At 52.0% G+C, this 13,828-nt stretch overlaps 3 protein-coding genes across 4 annotated transcripts; all 3 read right to left on the minus strand.

Annotated features, from left to right (window-relative positions):
- Positions 1-116: 116 nt before the first annotated feature.
- SPAG8 (sperm associated antigen 8) lies at positions 117-2,184 on the minus strand. The gene is given in 8 exon segments (XM_065879913.1): positions 117-157; positions 160-313; positions 423-485; positions 609-723; positions 808-853; positions 1,029-1,203; positions 1,306-2,044; positions 2,147-2,184. Coding segments are annotated over 8 exon segments (1,371 nt in total).
- Positions 2,185-2,988: 804 nt separating this feature from the next.
- On the minus strand, positions 2,989-5,156 carry HINT2 (histidine triad nucleotide binding protein 2). Of its 2 annotated transcripts, none has more exons than XM_065879054.1 (5): positions 5,017-5,156; positions 3,649-3,789; positions 3,447-3,551; positions 3,270-3,342; positions 2,989-3,175 (listed from the first exon to the last, which is right to left on the minus strand). In XM_065879054.1, the coding sequence occupies exons 1-5, from the start codon at positions 5,101-5,103 to the stop codon at positions 3,084-3,086; spliced, it is 498 nt and encodes a 165-aa protein (XP_065735126.1). In that variant the 5' UTR covers positions 5,104-5,156; the 3' UTR covers positions 2,989-3,083. The 2 variants fall into 2 exon arrangements, with proteins under 2 accessions (XP_065735126.1, XP_065735127.1); XM_065879055.1 differs by having other exon boundaries at positions 3,447-3,521; positions 5,017-5,103.
- A 3,270-nt stretch (positions 5,157-8,426) lies between these two features.
- FAM221B (family with sequence similarity 221 member B) lies at positions 8,427-12,896 on the minus strand. Its single transcript, XM_065879914.1, has 6 exons — positions 12,275-12,896; positions 11,953-12,096; positions 9,518-9,628; positions 9,134-9,331; positions 8,823-8,942; positions 8,427-8,464 (listed from the first exon to the last, which is right to left on the minus strand). The coding sequence occupies exons 1-6, from the start codon at positions 12,894-12,896 to the stop codon at positions 8,427-8,429; spliced, it is 1,233 nt and encodes a 410-aa protein (XP_065735986.1).
- Between the last annotated feature and the right edge of the window lie 932 nt (positions 12,897-13,828).

Here is a 13,828-nt window from a genome sequence, read left to right on the forward strand (position 1 = left end):
CCCTTTTTATGTAAAGAGCCCCTTCACCAAGTACAGACCGAATTCACTTCCTCCCCATCTCTTCAGTACAGACAGAAGGAGATTCCATATTCCACGTCTACTTCCCTCCTCGACCCTTAGACAGGAGTAGTTCTACCCCTCCCTCCACCACCTGCCCTCCTCCCTGACAGCCAAGGGAAGATATTTTTCCCAATTGGTGGGAATAATTCTCGGGTTCATAGGGCAAGGGCTGCCCTAGAGACAAAGGCACTGGTGTTGAGAAGCTGCAGTTCTTCCGGAATGGCGTGTCCAGAGTCCTGATGTTACTGACACCCTGGAGGAGTGCCAGAATGAGGACAGAGCCCTCTCTCCTCCAAGCCGGGACAGAACAGCCTCTTCCCGTCCTTTTCCCCCACTCCCAACACCTGGTCACCCTCACACACCTGTAGCTGTGGTGCCCTCTGTAGCCAGAAGGTTTCAGGCTGTTCCTTAGGGTAGTCGTGAGGCTGTGAGGGAGAGATAACTGAATAACTCTTGGCCTGAAGCTCCCTCTCTCAACCTCTGGGCCTGCTGCTTTCCCACAGCCTGTCAGGGCCCAGCTGTACAAGTGGGGTGGGATGGGTTCTTACCTTTGTTGGGGCAGGAGGCCCTGATTGCACCAGCTCCTTTCCATAGTCGTGGTGTGTCACAGACTCGACCTCAGAGTCCTTCCTTGTGGGTTCCTGCTCTGCCTGCACCTCTTTACTACATTGGCCTGAGGGGCATCAAGGCCATTCTCCCCTGATTTTTGTCCTCCCCCTCCCCTTTCCCCTTCACCCAGCCTCTCACCAGATCTGGTGGTGCAAGAACATCTCCAGCATGGCTTCACGTTTCCCTGCGGGAGGTCAGGGAATGGACAGAGTGGGGGAGTCTGGTTAAGAAACAGGCCCAGAAGAAAAAAAATTGGGGAAAAGGAAGAAAAACTGAGCTTTGCGTTTTACACTCATCAGACATTCCTCTCTTTTTTTCTCTGCTAGACTCACTCTGGCCCATTCTCTCATGTTTCATACCTCGAATTGGCTGAGAGTGGTTTCCTGGGGGCTGGTATGAATCTTTCTGGGTGGTGCTGGAGCACATGGGTGACTGTGGCTCCAGGGTCAGCAGTCCCCGGTGTCCGTGTCGGAAAAAGAAACTCTCAGAGCCATCCTGCATGCTTGGGACTTGATCCAGGTGGTTGGTGGCTCTCTGTGGGCCCCAAGTTGAGTGACCATGATATCCTTTCTGGTACCCACCCTCATCGACTGGGGGCAGCCTTCAACAAAAAGGAGCAGGTTAAAACCTTAATACCTCCTCCTCCCAGTTGTAGAGAAGGCACTGGCCCCGTGGCAGTGTTTCACTGAGAACCTTACTTATCCCTTCAACCTCAGGGGGCTTCCACAGCCCTCGGGCAACAGGTTCTGAGACTTTCAAAAATTTCCAGGGTTGTTTCTGAGGCTCCCAGTGGCTGTGGTGACTCCAGGAGGCATAATTAGGGAGCAGATCTGCCCTGGGTTTTATGAAGCCTGAAGGAGCAGAGGAGCTGAAACCAGGGCCCTGGCCAGAGCCTGGCCTATGCCTAGAATCAGCGGCAGGACCAGGACCCGTGCCTCGACCAGAGCCGTTGCCAGGACCTTGACCAGAGCCACTGCCAGGACCAGAACTGGAGCCAGGACCAGGGCCAGAGCTGAAGCCAAGACCAGGGCTAGAGCTAAGGTCATTTGCAGTATAGGGAGTCCAAGCAATATGGGAAACAGAGACAGGCTCAAAGCCAAGTCTCCCGTGGCCTATCTTGTGGGTGAATCTGGGTCCAGTGTAGCGCTCCCCAAGAAGACTCTCAGAGGAGGGCTCCATGAGAAGGCTCCGTTCAGAGTAGGGCGCTGGGGTCTTTGTAGGTAATGCAGCTGCTTCGATAGTGGAGGCGGCTGCAGCAGCTGCTGAAGCTTCTGCCCTTGCAGCTTCCAGGGCTGACCTATGACGGCCATCCCAAGAAGGAAAGGGATCCGAAATAGACCCTAGTCCTTCGGGGCTGGGCTGTACATCTAAAGAGCTGAAAAAAAGTGAAAGCGGAAAAGTTGTCAGAAGCGCAGCAAAGCGAGTCTGTTAACCTTCCTTGTCCCCTTAAGCCTGCAGCCAGAGCTGTGCCTCTCACCGTGACTGTGATCCCTCGGTAGACGCAGTGGTCTCCATCTTCAGACGCCAGCTACTGGGTTGCCATAGAGACGGCAAATCATTCCAGGAGACTGCGCGGAACCAGAGCTGGGCTGACGGCGAGGGTGGGGGTGGGGGCAAGGTCTCTGCGGGGCGGAAGTCTTGCACCTGGCGTAGTTTGGGAAGTCTGCCTTCCGTCTGGCCTCCCTTCCGCCTGGCCTCCCTTCCGCCTCAGCCCGGCTTTTACGGTTCCGCTGGCCTAAGGCCTCGCCCTCCATACCTAAGCAGGACTTACTGAGGCTTTCTAAGGTGGTTCTTTGCGTTGAACAGGCACAGAGCTGTTATATCAGATGAAAGCCTACTTGGTATGTTTATGTAGGGGCAACAGTAGTTCATTCTCAAAAGTGGGGGCATCTTTTTAAAAATTTTAAGGATGAAAAGACGTCAGACAACAGCTTAAAAGCAAAATGGTGAGACATGGGAATTAGTCAAAGGGTAGCGACTTTTTTGGTGTGATCACTTCTCTTTCAATAAAAGGCCCTCACATTGACAGTCCTCCTTCCAGACCCCCTTAGAACATGGCTTGGCATCTGAATTGAGCAAGTCTTGGGATTCAGTCTCTTCCTACTCATTCAGGCTTATTCCTGCTGCTACTTTTCTAGAGGCCTGACCCAGGTGGACCATGAGTCCTGAGCTCACAGATATATAGGCAAATGCTCCTTTAGCTACAGGATGGGCCTCCTTAGTGTCTCAGACCATAGTCAAGGGGGATCATAGTCTTGAATCAGTTTTCTTTCCTATTTGTGGTATAAATCTTTATATATTTAAGACAGGGATCCAGAATTGAGGGAGAGCAAGTTTATTAGCATTACAGGGTGCTGTTTTTCCCCACCCCCATCCAAGCATCCAAGTCTGAGGTCCTTGGTCATTTGGTAGGTTCAACCTGGAGGCCATTGGAGCTGTCGGCCCCCAAGTACGTGAATGTGCAGGTGATACACAGATTGTGCGCCCAGCTTCCCATCGTTGATCACTGAAATGGAGCTTGGGTCAAAGAATGAAGATCATACCGAGGGGTAGGTATGAGAATTCATAGGTGAGGGGCTCAAGGGCCAAACGTCACTCACCAAGTCGGTATCCATCTCCCAGCCCCTCAGCCTTTGCTGTCTTCTTGGCCACAAGGAGAAGGTGTCCTAGAAGCTACAGGGAAACGGGAAGGAGACATGTGGCTTCATTTACCGGGGGCAAAATTTCTAGCTGAGTACAGGGCTCCCCCAGCCAAACCCTGGCCCTTTTCTTCCCACCTGCTGGTCTTCTTCTTCAGCCTGGCTAATGCGAGGAATGGGCTTCTTAGGAATGACCAGAAAGTGCACAGGAGCCTGAGGGGCCACATCACGGAATACGAGACACTGGGAGCAATGACAGGCCAGAGGCCACCATGTTATTTCAACAGGCTGGATGGTATTTATGAAATTCCTAAGGGGATGAGTCCTAAGGGCGCCCCACCTGCTGGTCCTCATACAGAATGTCAGCTGGGAGGCTTCGATCCAGGATCCGGGAGAAGATGGTTGGGGCTGCCCCCCCAGGAGCTGCCTGCTGGGCCTTGGCCACTTCATTCCCATCAGTCACAGCTGCAGCTCCTCGGACCTGAAGGTGGGTCAGACACACCCAAGGGAGGAAGCTGGCAATACCTGTCTCATGTACTTAGTTGGGGCTGGCAGAGGCTGGCCATTAACTTCACCCTTCTAAGAACCTATTAGTGGTTCCCATTCAAAGGGAAAGTTCCTCACTTTCAGAGCATCAGCAGCAGAGAGTAGGGCCAGATAGTGCTGGGCCTGGTTAGATAACAGGCAGATTTCACTGCAGGATTCAGCAGTGCAATTGATTCCTGCTCCTAAAGGGTTGAGGAAATCTAGCACTGTTCAGGGGAAAGGATGCAGAATGAGAACCTGGAGACTTAGGTCCAAGTTCCTATTTTACTATTGAATTACCTTAGATGAATCCCTTCTCTCGGCTTCAAATATAAAGGGGGTGGTTTGCATCATCTCTTAAGACTACTTGGAGCTCTTTCCATTTACTCTCACCTTGTTAATGTTTCCATTTACTTCCATTACTTGTTGTCTGATCTTTAAGCCGTGTTAACTATCTTATCCAGGTTTTAATACAATTGCCCTGTTTGACACAAAGGTGTCTGGGTGTCACATCTGACCTCTTACTGTGAATTTTCACTCCAGTCCCCTGAATCGGTGGAGGGAGGAGTTCAGTTGAGTGAACACAACCCCAGCCCCTGGGGATTGAGGGTAGGGAAGGCCCCGTTTCCCAGGGACTGAGAGAAGGCTGAAGTCAGAGATGTCACATTGTGGGGAAAAGGGACGGAATGAATCTGACCCCTTGAGTCGCTTTGGCACACAGGAAGAAGAAGGGGAGTTAGCATTAGTGCTCAGTAAAAAGCCAGGAGTCTGACGGGGCAGAAGACTGGCTCCCAGGAGAAAAAGCTCACGTCCCGCAGGGGGCACTGAGGAGCTGCCCAGAGTAGGCGTTCGAACGGTCGGCTGGGAGATGGCAGCAGACGCTGCACTGACCCTGTGTCGACCTCGGTGCCCGGGCCTGTGCAGGGCGTCGTTCATCGCCGGTTCGTTTCTCTCGCGGCGAGACTTTAAGAGATGCTGCCGTGACCACCAGTCCGACCTCACCGCACAGCCCTAGAGCCTGCACTTCGGGAGGGGCAAGGTTCCCGGCCGGGCGCTCGGGCTCCGGCCCCGCGAGGCCGCAGGGCTGCGCAGGCCGGGGGTAACCGGGGAGGAACGCGCCCCCCGGCCCTGGAGGGCGTCAGAGCCCGCGGGACCCCTTCCTCGCCCCACGGCCACCTCTCACCTGCGCCCCCCGCGGCCCCGCTACCGCTACCGCCACCGCCCGGCGCGCAACGCAGAGCCTAGCGGCCAGCACCGTGGCTGCCGCCATCTTCCCCTCGGCCGCGGGAACCTCCCACCCCGGCCAGCGCTCGGGCTCTGTGGCCAGCCGAGGTGGGGAGGCGGGGAGCCGGCGAGCGGCGGCCATTGGCTCCGCCCGCGGCCGGGAGCGAACCCCATCATCCCATTGGGTCACGCTCCTGGGCCCGGCACGCCACTGGCTCCGCCGCCACGGTAGAGGCGGGATCTTTTCATCCCATTGGCTTCTTGTGCCAACTAGAGGGCGAATTTTCTACTCCTTTGGCTTCGTCCTCTAGTCAGAGTGAAAGTTCCTTTACGATTGGATCCCCTCGCTAGCTGCGCTGTGAGATAGTTTCTCATCCATTGGAAGGATTGAGAGACCTGGAGGTGGGATTTTTCCTCCAATTGGCTCACAAGACAAGGCCGGCCCAGCATAGGTTGCCGCTCGGGGGGCGGGGGGTAGTGGGGCTTTTATCGTATTGGCTCCTTCTATTCGGGTCGGGCCCCTACTGGTGGGCTGGGAGGAAGGGGGCGGTGCTCCGTCACCTGCCGCGCAGAGGCTCAGAGGCCGTGGACCCTTTCATTGCCTTGGCCAGGAGGAGGGCGGGGTTCGGAGAGGGGCCGTTCCGCGCTTATTGGCCCCAGGAACCACCACTACCCCTGGAATTCCAGGCAGATAGGAGTCCCGGAAGAAAGAGGCGGGTGGAGGTCGCCGGGCGGTTGGCCTGAAGGTGAATGGGCACGGGTTTTTTTTTTTTTTAACTGGTGGGATAGATACCCAGCATTTTCCCCACAAGGACAGTTTCAGCCCCTTGACCATTTCAAAGATGTTAACTTACTCATCTGAGGGCAGTTCCTCCTTAGTTTATGTGCTTGTTAAAATACTCCAAGACTAAAGATTCTGCAGTTTGTTTTCGGGGCGGTTTTTGCATTTTTCTTTTCCTTTTTTTTTTTTTTTAACGGGCGGGGCCAGGAGTGTCCTGTCTTTGCTGCACGACTAATAAGCAAAGGAATACGTATCCAATGTTATTTCCTAATCAGAAAAAGTATGTGATACGGTTAGCTCCGTGCCTGGCATTTTCAGTGAGCCGGGCGAGTTTGAAGGACAAGGGAAATGTATTACGGCTAGGTTAGAAGTATATTTCGTTCTGCTGGAATATATATTTTTTGACATCAGAAACATGGGGTCACAAAATGCTAATGTACTCACACCAGGAAAGTTTTAGTCTGAGGTTTAACACAGGAGAAAAGTCACCACCGTATCGTTAGTTTTGTTTTTTATTTTAGCACATGGCCTGACATATATAGGTGCCCAATAATTATTTGTGGAATGAATAACATTTGGTGTTTTTTTACTTCCTTTTCCATAATATATAATACATATGTATTACATATTATATTCTTATTCCATTTACAGTCAGTTTCCCATATTATTACATAGTCTATGTAAATATACTTTGTAATGGCTGCATAATACTTTCTTGAATGAGTTTATCACAGTAATTGTTGACTGTTAGCTGAGTTGGTTTTAGTGAGTGGTCATCATGGTGCTAATTGCCTAATAACCAGTAATGGGGAATTCTACTTCTGGAGATAGTAATGATTTCTTTTGAATAGGCATATTATTGTTAGAGAGTCCTTTCTCCTCCAAAGGACAGACATTTGACCCTGTTATTTCCCCCAGGAGTTCTAGCAGTCAAAGTTGCATACCTTTCCTTGGAATAATAGAGGGCCTCCCTAAACGTGAGGAGATGTACATTGGCCTTTTCAGTGCCCTGGAGGCTGCCGTTGTCCGTGTGTCTCTGGGACAGCAGCAGCCCCTAGAGCTGCTCTGGAGAAGGGCAAGAGATAAAAGGTGCTGGGAAGAGGAAACCAGCCAGGAGCCGTAGGTGAGTACAGAACACTTTGAAACTGGTTATTTCTTCGGATTCTCATAGAGGCAGGTAGCACAGAGGTTATCCTATTTTATAGATCCAGAAACAGAGGCCCCGAGAGGGAACGTGATTTGTCTAAGATCACAGAGCTCATTAGTGTCAGAAACTCCTATTCCCCATAAGAATCACCAGTGGGCTTCCTAGTCACTCCCCAACACTCACGGACTCTGGCCCCTAGCCCACAGTCTTCTCCACTCCAGGCTCTTGTGATCACTTGCAGCTGCTCTCATCTGAGAGCTGCAGCACTCTGCCTGTTTTGGCCACTGTCTCCTGTACTTTGATCCCTACCACTACATTTGCTACTGGACCTCATGAGACTTCTGTTCCTTTGACTGTTCCCTTTTTTAATCTGTCAATTCCTTCCTGGCTTCACTTTCCTATTTGTATGGTCAGCTCCCTCCACATCCTCAAGCCTTCTTTTGCATTATTTTCCTGATCACCCTCCCTGATACCCTTCCCGTCACCACCCATTAATCTAAATATTTTGCTTCTCTGCTTCTCTAACTAGGTTCCTGCTTCCAACTATACCTGAATCCCTAATTGCCCACCGATCAGGTTTCTCTGCAGTTTCCCTCATTAGCCTTCCCAAACCTTCACCTCTCTTCCTGTCTCCTGCCTCCCACTCTTATCCCTCTCCTCCCCCACCAGCAGCTGACCTTGTCTCCTACTTTACAGGGCAACTTCCACCAGATCCTACTCCCTGCAGCTCAGTGAAGGCCCCATCCTTCCTTCCATCCTTTCTTCCATCCTCCTTCCTCCTCCTGGTCTCAAGAAGTGGTGTTTCTCCTGTCCAGAGTGAATCCCTTCACTTCCACCTTGACCCCATCCTCTCCTTCCATCTTTGGGATGTGGCTTCACCAGGCATCTCTCTTTCTCTTCTGTACCCTTCAAGGTCTTTTTCTCTACTGGCCCCTCCCTTTTTCCTAAATACAAAATGCTTCCTTGACCCCACATCCCCCTGTAGATATTGTCTGACTTCTTCCCTGCTCTTTTCGTCTAAGTTTCTTAAAGAAATTCCTTCACACTCACTGCTGTTTGGTCCACGGCACCACTGAAGCTGCACCCTCTGAAGTCACCAAAGACCTTCTGATCGCAAAATCCGATGGACACTCTTCAGTCTTTGTCTTACTGGAGCCCCTACCTGTGTCTAACATCACTGCTCCTTCTTGAACTCCCCTCCCTCCTTGGCTTCCTTGAAGCCACTCTCTCCTCCTGATGCCAGAGCTAGCAGTTTGAACGTGGGTGCAGTGGAGGCAGATGGCTGGATCCAGCCTCTCTCCTGCCTGGTGCTCTCTCTCACCCCCTGTAGGTGCCAACCCCAAGGTCCTAGGGTGTCTGCCCCGGGGCCGGGCTCTATCTGCCTCATACAGAGCCAGCCAGATTCCAGTGGCTTTCCCTTTATTGCTGATCTGGGCCAGGCTCACTGAGGCCTGCACCAGGTGTTGACAGTGTCTGTCCCTGGAGGAGGGAAGAGCAGGTGAAAGGGTCAGGTACAGGGGTCAGATATGGGGCCAGGCTGGACACTGCATGGGCTAGGGAGCCCAGGGGGACTAGGGTGGGGGCTGGGATGGCCAGAGGGCCCCTTCTTCTGGAGGGCCTCGAAGTCAGAGTTGTTGATGATGGCTTCTCAGAGGGTAGGCATCTCCGCTAAAGGCACATAATCTGCTCCTGGGGGTGGAAACCACTGCAGGTATGGGATGCAGGAGGGAGGGGTGAAGTAGTCCTGGATGGGATGGTGTAGGGCAGGAGTGCCTTCCTGCCTGGCCTTCTGATTACAGACCCTGCAGTGGGCCCCTACCCCAGGTTGCCCCCTCACCGTGAGGCCTCCCTCCTCGCTGCTGGGTCTCCTCAGTCTCAAAGAAAGTCTCATGTTCTTGCCAGCGCCAGTCACAGGCCACACAGAGGAAATTAGACTCAAAGCAGTTGCACCAACAGCCTGGGGCAAGGGGGCAGCCAAGAAAAGTATAGGGTATTGGGGCTTCCCCAGGGGCTGACTACATTCTCATCTCTTCCTCACCAACCGCAAGCCCAAGTCTCTCCACCCAGCTCCCCATCTGCATCCCCAAACTATTTGCAACCTATCCCGACCCATGCCCACCCCTGCACTCCCCTTGCTCTGGAAGGTACCTTTGACCCTGCAGGAATGGGACGTGGTAGCTGCGTGGTCTTCATGGCTGTGTTTGCAGCGACATTGGGCTCTCCAAGCCCTGGGGTCAAAGGTGGCCCGCCTCTTGAGCCAGAGCTCACCCACCTCCTCTGGGCGTGATGGGATAAAGCAGAACATGAGGCAGCGGCACTGGCCCACATTGCAGGGCACGGATATGTCTGTGAGGAGGGGGATGGATGGTAGGGTTAGGCCAGTACCTGACAGGGCCTGACTTTCCCATGTCAACCCCCTCCCCCAAACCAACACACACACACACACACACACACACACACACACACACACACACACACACACTTGCTCTCATACATCCCAACACGTGACAGAGGACAGTTATCACTCCACACCTGAGATGATCTGGTGCTCTCTCAACAAGTGTCCACAAAAGCACTTGGACTCATCCCCAATCCGGAAACAGTCCCATAGATAATGGGGGCAGCGCCAGCCAATATAGAGACCTGGGTGTGGAGGGATTGAGTAATAAGGAAAAGTAAGAAGAAAAAATAGCCTAAGCTCCCCCCAAGGTGTTCTCACCTCTCCCCCGCCCCGTGTGTATCTATCTCTACCCACGAGTCCTCATCCCTACCCCTTTAGACTTTTTTCTTCAAGGTTTGCTCATCGCCCCACAAGTATCTTCAGATCCCTCCCCACCCTAGGATCCATTCCATCTGTGTCAGCCCGTCAGAGGGAACTGAAGACGGTCTTCAATGCCGAGCAGGAAGATTATATGTGAAATTTTGTTTGACGATGAACATGTATCTTGCTGAGTTCTCTGTGACTGTGGGATTCTCACCTCCTCCCCTCCCAACATTAGAGTCCACCTTTGTTCTGTTGCCTTGAAGTGTCTAAGGTGAGGGAAAGGGAAGATGCTGGGCCAGGTGCAGAGTAGATGGTGGGGACTGGCTCCTAAGGAGCGTAGTATTGAAGGGACCTGAAGAGGAGGAGGAGGTTGGGCAGCCCTGGTGCCAGGAGGTGGGAGGAGGGCTTCTCTCACTTGTCCAGGTTGGCACCTTCATACTTCCCTTCTGCGTTCCTGGTGTTACTGAACTAATACCCTCTGTGAACTTGAGAAGGGCTGCCTATGGCTCTCCAAGGGTCAGGAGAAAGGGGGAGGCCAGAAGTCATGAGTGGTGAAAAGCAAAAATATAAGCTTGTGAGGCTGAGAAAGGAGGCATGGAAAGGAAGGTGAGGCCAAGACATATCCCTGAGAGCAGGCACCAGCAAGAGGCCACCACCCTTGAGATCTGAAACTGTCTGGCTTCACGGTCAGTCTCACCACAAGGCAAGGGTGGTGCTGAGTAAATGTGGGAGGAGAACCAGAGCATTTCCCACTCAGAGTTTCTCATCCTCTGTGAGAGCTGAGAGTACCCCAACTTCGAGCCAAGAATCCTGAGTTCCCAAGGAGTGGGGCCTTTAGCTCTAGGACTCTTATTCTCATTTAAAGTTTCCAGTGAACTGTCACCTCCACCAGAAAGTTGTCCCTGACTTCCCCTGTCTGTCTAGGGGCCCTTCCTCTTGCCTTCTGTGGCTCTCATTCTACTCCTATCACAGTACAATGCATTATAATGGACTGTTCACTTGTATTCTCGTTAGACCGTGAGTTCCTCCAAGGAAGGGTCAGTCTTTTCATCGATGTCCTAACACAGGACCTGGCACAGAATAGGTGCTCAGAGAATATAGATGCTTGACTGAATAAGAGAGTGAGCAAATTCCTTTAGGAGGGAAGAGAGATTCCATATTCCAGGCAAAGCCCTGAAATTCCATAAGGAGAATGAGAAAGAGTTAGTGTCCTCTGGTCTTTGACTCTGGCCAGGACCACAATCCACAATTCTGTGCCTGTCAAACTAGATTTTCTTGTCTTTCCCCTGGTCTCTTAGGATCTTAAGCCTGTCCAGATGTGGCTTTTGGTTTTGATGCTTCTGACTTGATACTGCCAGCCTGTGGTATTAGTGCCCCATTACAACAGGGAAGCTTGGTTGAAAGGGCAGATTTTAGGCCGAGTCACAGTGCGGGTGGGCAGGGACCAGGATTCCACTAGAGGAATTCTGAACTCTGTTCAGAGTAGCAGGATACAGTGCAGGATCGGGTGAGGTACAGAGGTGAACAAGTGTTAGTGCCCATAGATCAAGGCCTAGCCTGAGGGCCTGGGAGAGTCAAATTCAAGCACTGATGTGGGAGTCATTGCCCACCTTTCAGATGAAGAAGACTGGAGTTTGAACCAGGGGAATGGCAAATATACCTCAGACACACTACTTGAGGGGCTGCAGTGATGACAGCCTTTTTTTTTTTTTTTTTTTTTAACTTTTGGCCACACCATGCAGCATGTGGGATCTTAGTTCCCTGACCAGGGATTGAACCCGTGCCCCCTGCAGTGGAAGTGTGGAGTCTTAACCACTGGACCACCAAGGAATTCCCCATGACAGCCTTTTAATGGAGTTCCACCAAGGGGACTAAGGCCTTTTGCCGTATCAGAGCAACAAGTCACCTGGAAACTGTCCAGGGTCCTGGGCCATCTCTGCCTTAGGATCTGTTTGGTGCAGGGTATCTGAGCCTTTGTTCAACCACCTGTTCCTGCCTGGTTTTATATGAATATCCCCACTTTTTGTCTGCATCCACCCTCATCTACCTTGGCCTACCTGCCTGCTCCCCTCCCAGATTCCAGGCAAGTGGCATTGCCATTTCCACAAGGGCTATTCATTGAACGGGCAGGTTCCTAGATCCTGTTGGATGGGAGGATGTCCATGGGCCTGTCACCAGCCCCTGAAAGGCTGCCTGGGCTCACCTGTTTGGATGGCGTTCAGGGCTGCCTCCTTCTCCCACTGGAAAAGATAATTCACCTGAGCACCAAACTTCCCTTTGTGCATTGACTTAGTCACTTCCACCAGGTCTGCCTGCTCAGCAGGGACCACTGGGTGGATGGTGTAACCTGGGGAGGAAGGGGCTGAGTAATTAAGGGGAAGTGAGGATGCCCTAAGACTAAGAGAAGGGGCCAGGTCAGAGAGTAACTCAATCTTCTCCTCCTGGGGCAGGTCAAAGACAGTGATGAGAAAGGGGGAAAGGGCAGGAGCAATTACGGCTGACTCCTTTCTTCCCCTTCTTCTTGCCCAGCTGGTGTTCAGGCTGAGCTGCGTGCGTGGTGCTGTCAGTGGCATCCACCCCTTTCTCTCCCTCTTCTTCCTCTTCCCCATCTTTTGCAGATGTGTCCAGGTGGACTTGGGCTGGAAGGCCCGAAAGGGAGTGCTTTGGAACGCTCTCAGATTCAGAGGTCTGGATAGACCTCCTTGTCCATGAGCCCTCACTGGAGGAAGACTCAGAGAAGGCTTCCTTCAGATAATCAGAGGAAGACACAGAGACACAGCTTAATGATGAGGTCTGAAAAGTAAGGTGTTTCTCTGGGACCTTGGAGATGTGAGTCTCCAACTGGGTCTCAGGGGTAGGGGTCTCCAAAGGGACCTCAGAGGCAGAGGGTTCTAAAGGAATCTCAGAGATGGAAGGCTCCAAAGGGGTTTCAGCGGTGTGGGTCTCTAAAGGGATCTGAGAAATGGATGGCACCATATGAGATTCAGAGGCAAGGGGCTCTAAAGGGGTTTCAGAGAGGGCAGGCTCTAAGGGGATTTCAGGGATAGGGGGCTTCTGTGAGTCCTCAGCAGAGGGGTCCTTTGAAGAAAGGCTCTCTTCCGCATCCATGGTGGTATGAGGCTCTTCTGTGACCTTGTCTGCTTCCATCTAGTGGTAGAATAGGGTACACATTTCATTAGGTTGGGATTGGAGAGTCTGCAAGTCAGGATTCACAGGGGGCTATGGAGTTAGGATAAAGTTTTCAGTGTACCTGAGATATAAGGGGGAAGCCAGATGAACTCTGGGCCAGGGTATGGTGCTAGGAGCTTCACCCATGTGCCTAGACCCCATACCGCATACTGAAAGGCTGAAGCAGTCAGAATCCCATCAGTAGATGGTAGCAGAGGAGGGGTCCTAACATAGCATCTTGGCTGGTCCAAGAGCAGGGTTCTGGGCATAACTTAGGACCATGGAGGTCAGGCTGTGGAGTTCTAGAGGCTGGGAAGACCAAGCCAAAGTGGGGGTTTGCTCCCAAGAGTGCAGGAGGATGCCATGACCACAGTCTAGTTTTGTCTAGGGACCCCTCCCCCACCCCTTGGTGATGTCATTCATGTTCAAGGCTTCAGCTACTTCCAGGTGTATGCTGATGACACCTGATGACTCCTAAATCCATATTTCCAGCTCAGACCCTTTTAAACCCCTGTACTTCACAGTCATACCCAACTGTCTGCTGGACATTGCTAAATGGATGTCCCACAGGGCATCAAAACTGAACTCTGAGAATTATCCTAGAATTCTCCTTTCCCCTCAGCCTACATCTTAAAATGGGCACCAAGGACTATATTTCCTATCTTCTAAATATCCCCCAAATCCATTCTCTCCTCTCCTTTCTCTCCAATTTTGTTCAAGTTCTCATCATTTTCTACCTGGATTATGTAATAACTTTGCCCCTCTGCTGCCTTCCCCAGCATATTAATCCACTTTCCCATTCTTTCATTGATTTAGGTAACTTCTACAAAGAGCCTAATCTTAACACTTTTACTCAGGTACTGGACTCAGTTGAAAGAATCTGGGAAGAAGACAGGTTAACCAAAATGACA

This window comes from Phocoena phocoena, chromosome 6 (assembly GCF_963924675.1).
Source record: "Phocoena phocoena chromosome 6, mPhoPho1.1, whole genome shotgun sequence".
Classification (NCBI taxonomy): Eukaryota; Metazoa; Chordata; class Mammalia; order Artiodactyla; family Phocoenidae; genus Phocoena; species Phocoena phocoena.